The sequence below is a fragment of the Plecotus auritus genome (genome assembly GCF_963455305.1).
Source record: "Plecotus auritus genome assembly, chromosome: 2".
NCBI classification, from domain to species: Eukaryota; Metazoa; Chordata; class Mammalia; order Chiroptera; family Vespertilionidae; genus Plecotus; species Plecotus auritus.
This window is the reverse complement of record NC_137771.1, coordinates 79,712,099-79,731,530: the sequence shown is the minus strand read 5'-3', so window position 1 is coordinate 79,731,530 and position 19,432 is coordinate 79,712,099. Positions and strand designations below refer to the sequence as shown.

At 43.8% G+C, this 19,432-nt stretch overlaps 1 protein-coding gene across 1 annotated transcript in view; it reads right to left on the bottom strand.

The window, feature by feature from the left end:
- MBOAT1 (membrane bound glycerophospholipid O-acyltransferase 1) overlaps positions 1-19,432 on the bottom strand; it is a 115,852-nt gene that overhangs the window by 44,984 nt on the left and 51,436 nt on the right. Inside the window, exons 2-4 of the mRNA XM_080655131.1 lie at positions 14,718-14,863; positions 12,886-12,963; positions 7,764-7,859 (exon numbers count right to left, since the gene is read on the bottom strand). Coding sequence (XP_080511257.1) covers positions 7,764-7,859; positions 12,886-12,963; positions 14,718-14,863 — 320 coding nt within the window. The remainder of the gene's footprint in view (positions 1-7,763; positions 7,860-12,885; positions 12,964-14,717; positions 14,864-19,432) is intronic.

The following is a 19,432-nucleotide window of genomic DNA, read 5'->3' as shown; positions in this document are numbered from 1 at the left end:
TTTATTAAAAAAAGGGAAAAAAATAAAGAGCGGGAAAAAAAAAGCGCCAACCAGTCACACAGCTGGCTGGCCAGCATCAAGCTGGATCTGACTTCAAGGATCTTCCCCAACAGGTCATTTTTAGATCCAAAATTAAGAACAGAATTACCATATGACCCAGAAATCCCTTTCCTGGTTCTCTACTTGAAACTTTTATTCACAAAGATACATATACCCCTATGTTCATTGTAGCATTATTCACAGTGGCCATGACATAGAAACAATAGAAGTGTCCTTCAAGAGAATTGGATAAAGATGTGGTACATACACACAATGGAATACTACTCAGCCATGAGAAAAGGTGAAATACTGCCATTTGTAGTAACATTGATGGACCTTGAAAATATTATCTTTGCCGGTTTGGTTCAATGGATAGAGCGTCAGCCTGCGGACTGGGGGGTCCCAGGTTCGATTCCAGCCAAGGGCACATGCCCGAGTTGCGGGCTCGATCCCCACTAGGGGGCGTGCAGGAGGCAGGCAATCAATGATTCTCTCTCCGCATTGGCGTTTCTATCTCTCCCTCTCCCTTCCTCTCTAAAATCAATAAATATATTTTTTTAAAAAAAGAAAATATTATCCTAAGTGAAGTGAGTCAGAAAAAAAGCTAAGAACCATCTGATTTCACTAATATGTGGGATATAAAGCGGAAACTCATGGACACAGCAGAGTCCTTGCTGCTGCCCTCAAAAGCACCTTGATCTGCACCCTTTGTGAGCAACAAAGAAGAATCAGTTCTACCACAAACTTCAAAGGAATCCAGGACCAGCTTTATCACAAGCAATTGTTGAGCTTCCCTCAGAAGAACAGTAAATGTTCTAGTTACTTTATGTTTGTATTACTTCTTTGTTTATAATACAAAGCCACATGTGATATTTATATACTTAAGAAAGCGAGGAGTCAGGCAAGCAAGAAGTCTGGCACGAATACAGCAAACTTCTAATCCGCAGCAACCCAGGCCAGGATGGCCAACGTGCACCACAACCAGAGGGGCCAAGGTGCAATGCAAACTGTGCACCCCACAGCCTGGAGCCGATCACTGAGGCTCCCAACCTCACAGCCTGGACCCACCCTTGTCTCCCTGCGGCCCCTGCCCTGGCTGAACCCCCTGCTCCCTGGATTTCTTACTAAACGACATTACAGCTTTAGTGAAATGTTCCCAAATGCCTTTCAACTGTGCCAATGTGAAGGGACTCCAGGAGTCACGGCAAAGAGTGTGCACAGCTCCACTGGCTTCCCAGTGCTGCACCTGAAGGGAGGGAACCCTTGGGACTCAGTTCCACTTCTCTCTTCAAAGATTTCATCTCTGTGCTTCGGCATTCAACAACATCAAAATCATCAGTTCTCCATTTTAAGAGGAACTCGCCAAATAAACTCTGTATAACCTGGGAACTCATGTCTTCAGAATTAAATTCCAGGTGATATGCTAATTATTAAAAAGCTGGCATAGCCTGATGGAGAAGCATGAAATAATCCAATACAGAAATCTGTCTGCAAATAATCTTTTTTCCATCATGGCGAGCCCAATTATTTGCACATACTGGGCTGGTCAGATAAAGTGACCAGGATGTCATAACAGAGGAAAACCTTTGCCGTGGAACAAAAGGGCAAATGGTCTCCGCCACTAGGCATGCAGGCAAGTGACACCACTCTTTTGGGTTACAAGAAACAAAACAGGGTAACAAGGAGCACAAATGGTTATTGTTCTACTCCTGCAGGCTACAGTTCATCAAAATATGCATGCAAATATATTTAAATAACACTTAGGGTGTCTCATTATTATAATCATTTAAAAGAATAAAAAAATTACTGAAATCTCCTCAGAACCACTGTCTTGGCATTTTGATTACTTCCTTCCCCTCTCTTTTTTCTACACTCATAAAAATGTAGAAAATGTGTCTGCATTCATAAAAATGACATCTTAATACATGTATTTGTTTTGTGGTTTTTACCTTCCATTATCGTGTAAGCACTTTCCAGTATCATTAAACATTCTTTGAAGACTTCATCTTCAATGGGTGCATTTTAGTTTCCTCATTTAATCATTCACTTCTTTTGAGCCATTTAGGAGACTTCTAATTTTTCACTATTATTCAAAACAGTTGAACATGCTTATGAATACATTTGATTTCCTTAAGGTAATTCAATTCCTAGGAATTTATCCTATTGCAGGATATGAACTTTTAAAAAATTCTTGCTTGAATTTTATGGCTAAATTGCCTTTTCAGAAGAGTTGTGCCACTTTATACTCCCACTAGTAGTGTATAAGAGTTCTCCTTTCACAATGTTTTCAAAAACACATGGGCAACTCATGTTGCCAACGTGGTGGGAGAGCAATTGTCTGCCTGAATCTAGCCTGCCCCACAGAGAAAAGGGGTTCTTGTTGCTGCTTTCCTCAGAAGAAAACCTTTCTGTGCGCAACAAAGAATCAGTTCATAATCACAAACTAAAAGGAATCAAGTACCAGCCTTATCACAAGCAATTGTTGAGCTTCCCCCAGAAGATCAGTAAATGCTCTAGTATCTTTAATAGCCCGCATTCACAGAGAAAGCATGGGGGGCATTTGCCATACACATATTGACATAAACTGGATCAGCAGCACTAATAGGTGTTCCTTGTGTGTTATCCTCACCGTTACCACCAGTCTAGCCCATGGAAACCTGCTTACGTTCAGAATGATAAAATTCCAAGCACCAGAATCATCTAAAGTACAGCCAGTTTATGTGTTCCTCAAAATTAAAAACATATATTGTTTGACACAAACACTAATTGAATCCCAGCCCCATCCGATTCCTATCTGTGCTCTTATTCTAAAGGTGTAATAAAATGTGCGAAGCACTTAGGTGTGCATGTGCGCTCAAAAGAGAGTAGCTACCCTGTCAGACCGCGTTAAAAAGCCAGGTTTGAGTAAAATGCCAGGTTCGGCTTCAGAACACTACTTTACTCCTCAACAGAACCCTAAGATTTTTAAACTGAAATGACAGTGTTAAATTGCACTGTGAAGGAGCACCTGTGGTTGCCTGCGTGGTCGCCTGCATGCTCATAATGAGAACAGACTGGTGAAGAATCTCTCTAACTGAGAGTCTGTGATTTAAAACATCTTGCCATTGCAGGTTGCTATGTACCTCTCCCTTTATGTTAACTAACATTATCCAAGAAGATGGGTTTATGTCGTGAGGCACTGTGCATTTATGGTGGTAGGGGGAAATGCTGCTTAATAATGCCTTATAATTAAAAGGGGGGACATCTGTAATACTTTCAACAAGAAAGATAACGTTTAAAATTTTTTTTTAATTCAAAAAAAAAAAGACATACCATCAAGAACTGGAGAGTATAGCCACTCAGTAATTAGAGAACTAAATTGCATGCAATTCAGAGGTAGAAGACTTTTTTTTTTTTACCCATTTCCTAACAACAGTCCTTTCTAGTTCAAACATTCTACAGTTGTGTGGGTAATGTCAGAGATTTCTTACTGCAAGGAGATCTGAAAATGCCAGCGAGCAAACACCCCTTGAGGACATGTATCCCAGCTCTGCTCCTGCGAGTGAAGGGGACAGGAACTGGTTCTGTCTCCCCTGCTGTCCAACCCCAAGTCCACAGCGTGTCACAAACACACCACTGTTTTCCACAAATGCCCTTTATTTTTCCTTTGGTAACTTTCCACTGATTATACTAAAGTGAGTTACAATCATTCAAGAGTTTATGGGGTTTCTTTTGTGTTTTTAAACATATTTTATTGATTTTTTACAGAGAGGAAGGGAGAGGGATAGAGAACTAGAAACATCCATGAGAGAGAAATATCGATCAGCCACCTCCTACACACCCCCTACTGGGGACGTGCCCGCAAACAAGGTACATGCCCTTGACTGGAATCAAACCTGGGACCCTTCAGTCCACAGGCCAATGCTCTATCCACTGAGCCAAACCGGCAGGGCAAGGGTTTATGGTTTTATGAATAAAACCAGTGGAGGAGGCAGTGTGACAAGAACAGGGAGAGATGTGGACCATGGAGGCACTCTTAGCTGCAGGATCAGGAGGAGGGGATGTGCTAGCTCACGGAAAAGTATGCAATCACAAAAGAGTGTGTATCCGTTTCCTAGAGAAGCTGTAACAGACGACCACAAATTGGGTGGCTTAGAACCAGAAACACTGTCTGGAGTCTGGAGGCTGAAAGCCCAATAATAAGGTGTGGGCAGCACTGGTTCTTTGGAGGCTGTGAGGGAGCACCTGTTCTGGCTTCTTCCTAGCTCTCAAGTGGCTGAGAGCAGGCCCTGGAGTTCCTGGCTTGTAGCTGCCTCACTCTTTTCTCTGCCTCCATCTCCACATGCCCTTCTTCCCTCCGTGTGTCCATGTGTCCATGTGTCTGCATCTCTTGTGGACTTCTTACAGAGACACCAGTCAAATGAATTCAGGGCCCACCTTAATCCACTGGGTCCTCATCTTAACTGGTTACATCTGCAAAGATCCTATTTCCAAATAGGGACCTATTCTGAGGTTCTGGGTAGACATGAATTTGGGGGAACAGTAATCAACTCAGTACACAATGACATGCTCACATTTAAACTTCCTATACAAATGTGAAATCGATAACGGTACATTCACTCCACAGTCTTGCTCACTCCTGTCTCCTATAGCTGTGCCTGGCACATGCAGGGCTCTCCATCAGTGTCTGCTGAATGATGCACCAATGGACCTTTCGATGCAGGACCAGAGTGTTTTCTTGGAGCTTGGATCTGCTCAATGATGGCCTCTCTCTCTCTCTCACATAAACCCCCACCTACTACCTCCAGACTCATTTCCTCTAACATGGACTGAGAGGGTAAAAGAAAGTAAAGAAGCCTTCACAGCAATCCAAGTGCTGGACCCCTACTTTTTATAATCCTTCCACACATCCTTTCAGCATGTTCACCCACATTTAATTCAGTAGCTATTACTTTAATACACTCAACTTGCTTTGGTGATTTTCCAAAGGACCCACCTTAAATTTAGAGAAACCATGTTCCTCCTTCCATATATAACCAGCTTACACATAGGTACAAACTGGAATAAACAAGTTTTGGGATAAGCACAGATGACACTAGATAAGCATACAAATCAATTGATGAAAGCAGAAGAGCCCGTGACTGCAGCTACAAACACTCCAGGCACCAGGGACTCCATGGGTCTGATTTACAGGCAATGGGCAGCACCAGCCATTAAAGTCAAGTGCAAGGTCCAAAATGCAGGAAGTGCCTGCTGGAGGAAGGGGATGGGGAGCGGAAGGGGACAGCAATCAGGGAATGCTTTGTAAAACGGTGATCTTTGAACTGGGTTTTGGGAAAAGAAGTAAAAGGTTTCCTTATAGACAAGGATGATAAATATACCTCTAAATGGTGGAATGAGCAAGGCAGAGGCAGAAAGATGTGGACTGACCCGTGTGCTTACAGACCATGCACTTTTCGGCACCGCTACCACCTGCGGTGCACAACGGGAGTAGGAGATGACAAGAGATGAGGCAGGTCCGCTCATCATGTGCTTGGCATTCTAGAACCTCATTGGTTGTATAGAGAACACAGACCAGAGAAGGGGCAGGGTGGAAGAAAAGATGGCCAGCTGGGGAAACTGCAGACACGTGGTGGCCCAGTGTGGTGGCTGCAGGCTTACAGAGCTGTGGACAGAGTCTACTGATAGGCAGGCTGCTGACCTGACAGGACCTGGTGACACAGGGATGTGGATGGTAAGGGTCAGGGAGGTGGCTTTCTGGGACCTCCCCAGGCACCTTCTCTCAGCTCTGTGCTCCTGCAGGGCTGTTTCCTTTGCTGGAATACCCTTCCTCCTGCCTGGGTGTCTCCAGGCCCCGGCACTGTGCCTAGCAAAGTGGAATCCAAAAACAGTGCAGAAAGGAAAGAATGAATATACACTTTGTACCTTAAAAAGGAAAAATGGCCCTAACTGGTTTGGCTCAGTGGATAGAGTGTGGGCCTGCGGACTGAAGGGTCCCAGGTTCGATTCCCATCAGGGGCATGTACCTTGGTTACAGGCACATGCCCAGTCGGGGCGGGGCGGGGGGGGGGGGGTTGGTGCAGGAGGCAGTGGATCGATGTTTCTCGCTCATCAATGTTTCTACCTCTCTATCCCTCTCCCTTCCTCACTGTAAAAAAAAATCAATAAAATACATTTTTAAAAAAAAAAAAAAAAAGGAAAAATGATGTAGATGAGAAACAAGTAATAATCTACTTTGGGCTAATTTTTTATTTAATATCCCAACCAAATGGCTAGAGGGGCTATTTGATTGAGGCTTCTGGAAATACTGAAAAAAAGGACTGACAAATACTAGAGTTTTTAACTCATTAATTTAGTGAACACCTATTAAGAGCCAGGAACTCTTCTAAGTATTGGAGGGGTGGAGATATGGTTCTGGGATGAAACCAAAAAACTGACGTTTGTTTATCAAACACTAGGGAGAGGTCCGAGCACCTTTTAAAAATTACTTTTAATGCTATAACTTCCCAGCTATATTGTTATCTTTCTTGTTCCCATATTTTGCTAGCAATACATATCATTAAAAACAAAAAGACGTTTGTGAACTTGTTTCAGAAAAATTGAAAAACTGCTCCATAATCTAGGGGGGAAGGAATGCGGCAAGGAAACCGCTCAAAAAGAAATCAGTAAAACCCAGAGGCCTGAGGGTAAGAAGAACTGGTGCATGAAAAGCCAGTCTGAGAACACACCACAGCCCTGGAAACGCTGGTGCCACGTCTTTGTGTCTGTCCCAGAGCAACACCCTTCGCCTTCCTGAGCCTCTTCATGATGTGGTGGGTTAGATGCACATTTGCAAATTCACAGGAATGAGCTGTGAGTTGTAACCCCCTTATTTCACTGCCTACTCTCCAATCACTCATCAAATGAAATGCAGTTCAACTTGCAGGGAGAACTCGGCTTCTCCCAGACCTCAGACAGCCCTTGGGGCATAGAACCAAACTCCTAAGGAAGTACTGTGGATAACACACAAGGTGCTATGAGGAATCACTCGGCTTTCGCGTCCGTTCCTCAAGAGCCATGAAACGTTGTTACTGAACGAACATCAAAGGGCTTACAATTTTCACTGACCCATCCCATAATATTCCCAGGTGACCAATCAGGAAAAGGGTGGCCCACCAGGTAAAGGCCTGGTGCCAGACATGGACTTTCTAGCTGCTGCAAGTCTGATGGATCTGCCGGGCAGCTAGGAGGCAACCAAGAGGGTACGGTAGCAGTTATTTATCAACTAGTATAGAAGAATTTCTGTATTAATAACTAGGAGAGATAAACAGCAACCCTGAGTTAAGGGCCTTAGATTAGAGATCAGCAAACTTTTACTGTAAAGAGCAATATAGCAAATATTTTCGGCTCTGCAGGATCATGTGGTTTCTGTCACAACCACTCACCTCTACCTTCACCATGCAAAAGCAGCCAGAGACAGCATACAGATGAGTAAGTGCCTGGTTGTGTTCCAACGTGACTACAAAGGCAGGTGGTGGGCCAGACACTGCCCATGAGCCACTGCTCACAACCCCTGCCTTACAACGCAGCAGAGCTCACAGACCTACAGAGCAATGGAGTCTTCACTCTCAAACTCCTTAGCACCATCTTGCCTACTGGCTTACCCAGGCACCCATGATTCCGATGTGCATACTGATCTTTCTAGACCCCAAGAGGCTGGGTCAAAGCGAGCAGTCAGACTTCCCCACCCAAGTTAAGATACTCACCCAGAAAAATCCGTAGTGAGGATTCCATAGTGGAAGATGTATATTCTGCTGATGTGGCATATTGTCAGGTATCCCATCGCTACAAAAAAGGAGTATCTGAAACCAAAACCCCACAGGACCAGATTAGTATACATTGCAATAATGCACTCAATCAGTTTTCTCTTCTTCTTCTCCCTCACCCTCAAACCCCTCCCAAACCCCCTGTTTGCAATGTTACAAAGTTCTGTCTGGTCTATCTACACTCCAGTCCTCCTCTCCCCCCACCCCCTGCTCTGAGCGCTTCATCTTTTCTTACCTGGTCCACTGCAGTTCTCAGCTTTGGCAGCATAATGGGGAATCATTACAAACCACAGATGTCTGCGCCCCACCCCCAGATATTCAGGTTTAATCAGTACAGCATGCATGTAGCAGGTGTAATTCCAATATGCAATCATAGCTGGGAACCACTCACCTGTAAGGTCTTGCCCACAGATTCTCCCCTTCACAAACCATCACATTTACACAATGGTCTTTGTAAATAAAAATAATAACCATGTGCCCACCACTCTCTCCCTGAAACACTTTGTTCTCTTGGTTTCAAATCTCCTTGTTTTCTTCCCACGACTTTGGCTAATTCTTCCAAGGCACTTGCTCAGCACATCTTCTTCCATCTACTTCTTAGTTACCATTCCTAATGCTCTGCCCAGAATCCTCCCTGAGACTCCAATTCCCATCTGCTCCATATCACTCCATATCACCAGCCTATAGAACAAACCAGCAATACACACACCTGCCACTTAAAATGTTCATCGACCTGTAATAATAAAGATATGTGATAATCTGATTAACTACTGTGGCCCCCTGCTAGAGTGAAAGCTCCGTGAAGGCAAGGATGATCATGTGTGTTTCGTTCACTATAGTCACTTACCGTGCACTGGATGAACAACTAAATAAACATTACTTGTCTTAAAAGTCTCCAAAGGATTTCACTACCCAGTCACATCCAAACTCCTGAACACGGCAGGCAAGGTGCTTCCCACACAAAGCTCTGCCTAGCCTCTCTGGACTCAACTCTGGCCACACTCCACATCCACCTTATGTTCTAACTACACTGGACATCCTGCATTTTGAAGAGTTGAGATGTCCAAGGTCACAGTGAGTTGGGGAAACAGACACTTAAAGTTTTAATATTATAATTATAGATGTTAGTAGGTGGCTGAGCCTTATCTGGTAATTAGGCAGCTCCAAGATAAACTCTAGGATGGAGAAAAGAATTGTAGGCAGAGGCGGGAGCTCTCAGAAAGATATCTGGCCTGAAAATGCAGGAAGTCCAGTGTAATTAGAAGAGAAGGGTTAACTTACTGTTAGTTAAACATTGTAAGTGTCTCAGGAGCCCATCAGAAGCACTTAATCAGGAGGGATAACTTTCAAACGCGTCCTCACACGTGGAAGATACCTATTCTGATATTAAATTATCTTGTAATACACAAATTCACATTAAATAACTCATGAAGACTAGATCAACCTAAGGGGTGGTAAATGGTAGGGACAAGAGAAATTCATTTGGTAGCAAGGGAGAACCAGACAACGCATGTGAAGGAGGTGCACACACTCTAACGCACTACGTAACTTCAACTTCTTTTTACCATTGTTTGCAATCAAATACCTTACACACAACAAAGATCTTCCCCTACCCTGGGTTCATCCTTAACCTTTCCAAACCAGAAGATGGTGAAAAAAGCAAACGACTAAGAAAAAACAACTCCCTCAAGAGCTGAAGCAGAAGTTGAATGGAGTTTGGCCGTTTTGCCTCTGACACGTGTTCCCTTTCTCCAGCCAGTTCATGAGGGTCAAGGAAGAAGCACAGAGCAGATTCAAGGCAGATTCTTCCAGGACCTTTCCAAATGCAGTCAGGCCTGCTGCTTCCTTTCTCCTCAACAGGAGTTGGACCCATACTTTCCCCTGCCCCCTCACCCTGAGAAAAAAGCAAGTTCGATTCAATTGTTATAATAAGACCCACCCACCAAGGATGGTGCCAAATGCTGTGTCCCAATACAACAGGGCAATGCATTCATGCTCTGGACAAACCTGAAAAATCTAAGGAACCCAGAAGTGGCCTAGGGAATGTGTATTCTGGAGACATACCAATGTGGGTTCATAACCAGCGTTGGCAAAACTAGCCCATGGTGTGAGATGGGGACGATGGTTATTCCAGGAAGGAGGGCTGCGGTAGAAACTGGGAATGCATGAAGGTAATATTTCTCTTTCTGACCTGAAAGATGGGTATGTGAATGTATTCACTGTGTAAAAATTCAACAAACTGTATACCTATCTACCTCTCTAAGCTTTCATTTCCTCATCTCAGGAACAACAACAACAAAAATCGATATCCTATTGACTTGTCCTAGAAAGAATATAGTTGCAATAATGATAAATATTAAATACTAGAGACCAGGTGCACGAATTCATGCATGGGTGGGGTCTCTCAGCCTGGCCCCACCCTTGGCCTGGCCCACAATTGGGGCCTTCTCGCCCAGTCCAGGGAAAGGGACCATGGGAGGTTGGCTGTGGGAGCACACTGACCACCAGGGGGCAGCTCCTGCATTGAACATCTGCCCCCTGGTGGTCAGTGCATGTCATAGCTACTGGTAATCCGGTTGTAATGGTTGCTTAGGCTTTTATATATATAGATAATAACATATCAAACGATACACTTAACAAGGGTTCATATATTTAAAATGATGAAACGTAATATATTTAAAAGAGCTTGGCCTGGCACTTGGCACAAAGCAAATACTCCGAAATTGGTAACTGCATCACCGAATTTGCACCAAGGCCTCTGTCCTAGGAGATACTAACTATATTCTGCTCCAGCTGGTTCACATGAGGTAAATTAACTCCTGTGGCTTCTGCCCAACATAGCGACTTGCGAAGGAAACAGCTGGTACCCCAAGGACTCTCTGTAAACCCTGAATGACAATGGTCAGTCCAGAAATGGGTTAGTTCCCGTGGCAGCAAATGCTAACCTTCCCTCCCCTTCCAGCCATATGACAGGACCCTTAAAACCGGCTCAGTGATGAGAAGAGAACAATTCACAGAGAGTCCTGAAATCCTGGTCCTGAAGATAACTTAAGTTCAAACCCCCACAAAGGCCACCTCTGATGGAGGGGAAATCTGATGCACAGAAAAGCTGCGTCACTTGTCTGACCTCACACGGCTAGAAAGAGCCAGGTTTCCTGCTCTTTCGGGTCTACTCTGCTTTTCTGCTTGGATAGGAAACGACTTCATCCACTGGGGACTGAACCACTCCCTGCTTCTGCAGCACTGTGACCACATAAGCAAAGAAAGAGGGGAAAACTTGTTCTGGCATCCTTTCTTTTTGGTCTTGTGACACGGCCCTCTGCTACCACAATATGATCGCCTGTCTGTAAACTGTTCAGCTTGGCCAAGGCCAGAGTGTTCCATCCCTGGCCAGAGACTAACACAGAGATGAGGGGCCTGGCCCAGAGTGAGTGTGCATGCAAGCTCTCCACCCTCTGAAAAACAGGCCACAACCCAGTAGCATCCTACAAGTGCAGGCAGAGCTGACAAATCAGAATTTGTAAGGAAATGCCCAAAGAGATGCAACAGCAATTTCATTAATCATTCCACTGTTTCAAAAATCATCTTTAGCCGAAACCGGTTTGGCTCAGTGGATAGAGCGTCGGCCTGCGGACTGAAGGGTCCCGGGTTCGATTCCGGTCAAAGGCATGTACCTTGGTTGCGGGCACATCCCCAGTGGGAGGTGTGCAGGAGGCAGCTGATCGATGTTTCTCTCTCATCGATGTTTCTAGCTCTCTATCTCTCTCCCTTCCTCTCTGTAAAATATCAATAAAATATATTTTTTAAAAAAATCATCTTTAGTAAAAATCAGCCATTTTCACCCCTACTTTAAAAAAAAAAAAAAGCATTTTGTCATAATATAAAGCATTTCCAAAACCCATTCTTTCCAAATTAGAAATATGGGTTTCCTGTTTCCCTTCTGAATGAGTGACATGCTCCCCTTCAAGAGGATGAAGTGATTAGAACAGAGATAGCCGAAACCGGTTTGGCTCAGTGGATAGAGCGTCGGCCTGCGGACTGAAAGGTCCCAGGTTCGATTCCGGTCAAGGGCACGTACCTTGGTTGTGGGCACATCCCCATTAGGAGGTGTGCAGGAGGCAGCTGATCGATGTTTCTCTCTCATCGATGTTTCTAGCTCTCTATCCCTCTCCTCTCTCTTCCTCTCTGTAAAAAATTAATAAAATATATATTTAAAAAAAAAAAAAAAAAAGAACAGAGATGATTAGGATTCAGATTTTCAGAGCTCATTATTTTCTCAGTTACTGACCAGCAGGTCCAATACTGAGGTGTCAGAAAGACCATGGGAAATAGAGACAATGGGGAACAGATACCCCAGCTATCTTAATTGATGGTCTAAGCATGTAGCCTTCAAGGTAAAAGGAAATTACTTCAAAATATCATAGTAAAAATATTTCTTCCTTAACAGTTTCCATGTACATCCTTAAAGTATACAAAGTTCTGATATACATGCACACCCAGAAAACCACGCCAAATTCAAGATAAGGAACACATATATATCCATCACACCCCAAGTGTCTTCCTGGTTCTTTGGGATCCTGCCACATTCCCCTGCACCACCCCTCCCCTCTGATTTGAGTTTAATCAGATCAAACTAATCTGATCTGATTAGTTTGCTTTTTTGAGAATAGAATTTGTGTGGCTTCCTTCACTTGACATATTTATTTGAGACTCATCCATGTCATTGTGTGGATCAATCATTCACTCCTTTTTATTGCTGGGCAGTATTCCATGGTGGGGAACATTTGGATTATTTCCAGTTTGGGGCTATCACAAATAGAGCTGCCTAATTCTGTTATACTGTCTTTCACCTGAGACCCAATTTGCACCCAACCTTTTCTGTAAAGCATTTTCTGAAGACTCCCAACATTTAGGGCTTCCCACCCCTCCATGTGATGTCCCAGAGAACCAAGCGTATGCCATGTGTGACACACATGGGGAAGGTACCCCTTCCCATGGAAATAAATATATTTCAAAGATCATAAGTAACCCCACCTTGCACTGTTCATTCCCAGAGTCTTACCTGTGAATATTGGATACACTTGCAGTGACCAAGATTCCATAGCACATTAACACCAGCACAAACAGATGTGCAGAGTACCTTTAAGACATTGGGACGGGGAGCAAAAACACTGAATATATTTCATATTAATGTATCTATTGGCTACCAATACTGCTACTCCACCTCCACCCCACCACAAAGCAACTGATCAGTTAACTCATGTTTATGTAAGAAGAATAAATCAAGTATTTTTGTTCTGTGAAATTAAGAACTTTATCTTGAAATGATATTAGGATGTCTTGACACAATCTGCCGGTTGTAGCACCAGTGATGTTAGGAATCATGAATGGGATGCTTGTACTTTTTTATTTTTATTTTTTAGAGAGAGGAAGGGAGAAGGAGAGAGAGAAACACTGATGTGAGAGTGAAACATCGATCAGCTGCCTCCTACTGGGGATCGAGCCCACAACCTGGGTATGTGCCCTGACCGGGAATCGAACAAGCAACCCTTGAGTGCATGCGATGACACCCAACCAACTGAGCCACACTGGCCAGGGCTTATACTTTTTTCACGTACACAAGTGCAAGTCTGAAAGAGTTCTTTCTTTCTTCAGATTTTCCCCAAAAAAATGTTAAGTACCAGAACCAAAACTGAGCTGGCTTTTACCTGTCTTGTTGGTTGATTCAAAATACTCATCAATCTTTCTCAAATTTTTGTTGAAAGAGGAAGAGCAGCATTCTAGAGCCCTGAACAAATTCACAAATTTCCTTCAGTTGTACTTGTAGGAATGTTGCTTCCTAAAGCTTCTTCCCCACAAAGTGCCACTCCTAAGTATTTATTGAGAAAGTCTGATCTACATGCTTTCTTTGTTTAAGAATGACTGCCAGGCCCTAACCGGTTTGGCTCAGTGGATAGAGCGTTGGCCTGCGGACTGAAGGGTCCCGGGTTCGATTCCAGTTGGGGGCGTGTACCCTAGTTGCGGGCACATCCCCAGTGGGGGGTGTGCCGGAGGCAGCTGGTCGATGTTTCTCTCTCATCGGTTTTTCTGGCTCTCTATCCCTCTCCCTTCCTCTCTGTAAAAAATCAATAAAATATATTTTTAAAAAAAATAAAAAGAACGACTGCCAGCCCTGGCAAGTGTGGCTCAGTTGGTTGAGTGAAGCGGTTGCCAGTTCAGTTCCCAGTCAGGGCACATGCCGGGTTTTGGGATTGATCCCCACAAGGGGGTGTGTAGGAGGCATCCCATCATGTTTCTCTCTCACATCAATGTTTCTCTCTCTCTCCCTCTCCTTTCCTCTCTCTCTAAAATCAATAAAAACATATTTTAAAAAAGAATGACTCCCATTCCCTAAGACCAGCACTAAAACAATTGTTGTGGGTGGTGGGAAGAGACCCAGCAAACCGACCTCACAATCAGCGGCAGCCTATACATGAACAAGTCTCCTATTGTGGGTGGGCAACACCAATATCTCCAGCAGTAATCAAGAAAAACACCACTGTCCACAACATTTAGGAATGGTTCCTTGTCTGGAAAATTAAACCTTATAAAAACCCATTTACAGGACCCAGGGGAGATCAGTAAAAGTGTAACTTTAAGAAAAAATCACCAAATGGACTTTCAGTGGGTAGTCAAATTTATTGATTCCAGGTTCTTATAGTAAATGTAAATTTCTGTAAATTTCCCCATTATTTTAAGTAAATACATATATAATATATACTAGTATATACAAATACACATACACACACATATATATGTGTTTATATATATTTCCTTAGAGTCTGGGAAATGCCAAGAATATTGCCACAAAACACCCGAATGATAAATATTAGAATTCATGAGGCTCATACTCACCAGCCAAAACAAAAGATGACAAAGTAGATGCCAAAAATGGTGGCAAATGTGTGCCGGGCCAAGGGACTGGTTTTACCGGGACTTAAGTAGATGCGAAACCAGAAAGCAGCAAACAAAGCAACAAGCTGACATGCCACAAAATTCACCTGTAAGAAAAAAAAAAAGAAGAATCAAAACCTTTACTGCTCTGACTGTGTGAGAATGTTCTCGACATTTTTCAGATTTCCATGTTGGGAGCATCTCAGACTTGTACTTCTTCCGCAGTAGGGTGTTCGTTTGGAGGAGGAGCCACGGACTGAAGAGAACTGGGCCCTCCTCACTGGTATAAGCAAGCAACCCCAAAAAGGCAGATGAACCTAACAAAGGCAGACCTCTTTTCATTGCGCTTCATTTTACTGTGCCTCACAGGTGTTGTATGTTTCACAAACTGTAGGCAAGACCCTCCACCATAATCCAGCAAAAAGATTATGACTCGCTTTATTGCCCTACTCGCTTTATTAGGGTGGTCTGGAATCGACCTGAAATACCTCCAAGGCGTACCTGCAGTTTCTTTTCCAGTTCTTTAAAACTAGCCAAGGCTGCTTTCCCACCCACAATAGGAGACTTGTTCATGTAAAGACGCAGCTGATTGTGAGGTTGGTTTGCTGGGTCTCTTCCCACCACCCACAACACTATCTATATATCCAAAAGGCTAAGCAGCCAGCGACAGGCTGACCGGCTGGTAGTTATGATGCACACTGACCACCAGGAGGCAGATGCTCAATGCAGGAGCGGAAACCACAGCCATGGAAACATGGAACAGACTGATGAATCTCAGAGGGAAGGGGGAAGGGGGAAGGGTGGGAAGAGATTAACCAAAGATCTTATATTCATACTAGAGGTCCAGTGCATGGATTCGTGCACTGGTGGAGTTCCTCAGCCTGGCCTGTGGGGATCAGACCAAAACCGGCTCTCTGACATCCCCCCAGGGGTCCTGGATTGCAAGAGGGTGCAGGCCAGGCAGAGGGGCCTCTATTCCTAAGCTAAAGAATAAGTTCTTTTAGAGATGCAAATGAATCAAAGAGGCTTCCCTCATCTGATTTTAAGAAATCAAATGCTTCTTCAAAATAATCAACACCTGTTTTATGGCTCTAATTTTTCTCATTTTAAATTAACACCAAATAAGCAAGAGCATTGCTCAAATTCAAGATGTGATACTAAAGATCCATAAAAGAAACAGCCCAGCATTAAACTTTCAATGTCAATGCTGTCCAATTATGCAACGTTTGCACCAAATTTCCTTAGAAAAACCTCAGTGATCTAGCTCTCAAAAATATTTTCCATAAAAGAAAATATGAAGTAATTCCCTGACACCTGAAGGAAAGATCAGCTGATTTAACACAAAATCAAAATGCATTAAGTGGTTTATCAGTTAATGAAAACTGGAAAAACAATTTAATCTTTTCAGAGTATTCAAAATGAAAACTTCAGTATCAATTTACTTTTAGACGGTACCTAATTGAAATGGATCAAGGATATAAATATCTGAATAGACCCTCAACTTAAGCTTCAGCAGTTTTTCATGCTAGAAAAAGCTCTAGCTGTAAAATTCATGATGGCTGGGCTCAGAGGTAGCAGATATCACCTCCACCTGAAGTCACTTTGGTCTCCCAATAAAAAACAAGAATACTGCCCGGCCAGCGTGGCTCAGTGCTTGAGCATCAACCTATGAACCTGGAGGTCAGAGTTCAATTTCCGGTTGGGGCACATGTCAGGGTTGCAGGCTCGATCCCCAGTAGGGGGAGTGCATGAGGCACCTGATCAATGATTCCCTCTCATCATTGATGTTTCTCTCTCTCTCCCTCTCCCTTCCTCTCTGAAATCAATAAAAATATTTAAAAAATAAAAACAAGAATACTTTGGACCTGTTTCTAATTCATAGAAAAATAATACTTTCAGAGAAATTTTTTGCTTTTAAAAATTGGCTGTACTGCAAGCATGTCAAACTCGTGGCCCACAGGCTGCATGCAGCCTACAACAAATATTTTTGCATCCCAGGCAATATAATGGTATGTAAGAAACATTTTAACAAAAATTTTGTAACTTAATTTTTACAATATCCTGTTATACATAATTATTAATAATGAACTACAATGTTCGCTAATGACTGATTACCATAATTGTGTTGCATTCATTTCCCTTACGCACAGGCGCACCATTTCTCTCCACTAATACTAGCAGCGAATATTTTAGCAGCCGATTGCCACGTCATTAGTCTTGGACGGACTTGTTTGGTGTGTGCAGCAGGAAATACTTCACTTTCGGAGAACAAGAAAAATGGGTTCATTTGCGTTACGCTTAATTTGTGCAGTTAGAGTCTGGTAAGTTAATGTTCAAGAAAAAATATTAATTTTTATTAAAATGTTCTATTATTTTATGTTAACAATTACTCATTTATTTCAGCCCTTTGTATTCAGCATATCTCTATCGAAATAAACCTACGTTTCTATGAAAATTGAAGCTTTTGTTTTTTTGCAGCCCACACAAACTTAAACTTTATTTGGCTTGTGTTAGCCTTTGAATTTGACATGCTTGCTGCACTGAGTTTCCCCTCTATTTTGGAGATCATTCTTCATTGGTCTGTCCAAAAACCTCTTTCCCCTACTACTCACCCTCACTTAATACCATAAAAGGCACAGAGGAGTTGAGCTGTGTCCTATCCTGCATAATTTTGGTCATATCTTTTTATATAGCCTAAATGCACAACCAACAACACACACAGAGAGAGATACAGACTGAGAGAGAGATAACCATCTTTGCAACTTTCAAAATGTAAAGGACTTGTCAACTGGAAAGTCAAAGTTATGATCACCTGTAGGTCATCAATCATACATTCCTTCATTCTCTCAGACCCAGGTCCAGCCTGCAGTCACAGCAGAATGTAGTTACTAAGGAGACAACTATAGGAAAAGTTGCTCCATTCCTATTGGTTGGCCAGTAATAACTGAGCATCCCTGAACCTGAGCATAGAGTAGTGGTTCTCAAGAGTATGGTCCCCCCCAACCACCAGCAGGAACAGCCACCTGGAAACTTGTCTGTTAGAAAAGCAAATTTTCAGGTACCACCAAAGACCATCTAAATTAGACATTCCCTCACTAACCCCCCTGCCAGCCTGGTCACCCCACGCAGCCTGCTGTTCAGTCATTTGGTTGTCCCTCACTAACCCCCCTAAGTAGGTCCAGCAATCATAATTGTGATGTACACTCAACTTTGAGAACCATTGGCATAGAGGAGAAAGAAGGCATGTCCCTTCCTTCAGGAGCTTATAATCTAACTGGAGAAAGAACACAAATAACTACAAGTAATTGTAAATTAACATTAGTATTACTAGAGGCCCGGTGCATGAAATTCGTGCATGGGGGGAAGGTCCCCTCAGCCCAGCCTGCACCCTCTCCAATCGGGAACCCTCGGGGGATCGGGCCTAAACCAGCAGTCCTCTCACAATCCTGGACCCCTGGCTCCTAACCGCTCACCTGCCTGCCAGCCTTATCACCCCTAACTGCCTCTGCCTGCCGGCCTGATCACCCCTAACTTCCCCCCCTGCTGGTCTGGTAGCCCCTAACTGCCCCCCTGCCAGCCTGATCGCCCCTAACTGCCCCCCCACCAGCCTGGTAGCCCCCAACTGCCCCCCTGCCATCCTGGTCACCCCCAAGTGCCCCTCTGCTGGCCTAGTTGCCCCAAACTGCCCCCCCCACTGGCCTGGTCACCCCACGCAGCCTGCTGTTCAGTTGTTTGGTCATCCCTCACTAACCCCCCTGCCAGCCTGGTTGCCCCACCCAGCCTGCTGTTCAGTTGTTTGGTCATCCCTCACTAACCCCCCTGCCAGCCTGGTTGCCCCACGCAGCCTGTTCAGTTGTCCGTCAGGCTGTTTCAGTCGTGACGGCCCCTGGCTTTTTATATATGTGGATATGTCCTTTAGATCATAAGTAAAAGACAAGATGTTTCATGGTTAAGGAGGAATAAGACTCAGAGGGACAATAATAAAACCTGTTGAAATAGATAAAAATTGAGGGGGTGGGGGACTAAAGACACTAAAAATACTGCTGCCTGGTTCCTATCCCCAATGCTTCTGATTCAATAAGCCTGGCATCAGGACTTTTTAAAGCATTCCGGTAATTCTAATAAGCAGGCAAGATGCAGACCTCCTAGTTTGGAAGACAGAGCCACCCACAAGGAACTGGGCTTCCCCAGGATGGAGAAAAACACAAAGGACAGTGGGATTGGACTGTGAAAGCATTGGGGCTGGGATGAGATGGAACAAATTTAGGAGTAATCAAAGCCTGAAGGCCATCCCTCAGCCAGCCCAGACTGCCTCAGTCTCCTGGCAATCTCCTGCACTGGGTCCGTCATCTGTAAGAGCCCTTTAAACCTGCCTCCAAGGAAGAGAGTGCCTTACCATGGTAAACTACCCTCGATCCTGTAACCCTAGGGACTGCAAGGAAAGGAAGAACCCCTGGGTCCCTGAAGAAATCTGACATTTTTCAGTCACCATAATATAATGTGCAGCCAACTGAATGCCCTGGTTCTGACACTGAGATGTCAGCTGGGCAGCCTTAGGTGATTAGTTGGTTAATTCTACAAATATTTACTGGTCGACTCCATATGCCAGATACTGGGGACAGTGAGCAAGACACTATCATTACCTTCAACTCAAGAAGAGGCAAGTTACATGCTCT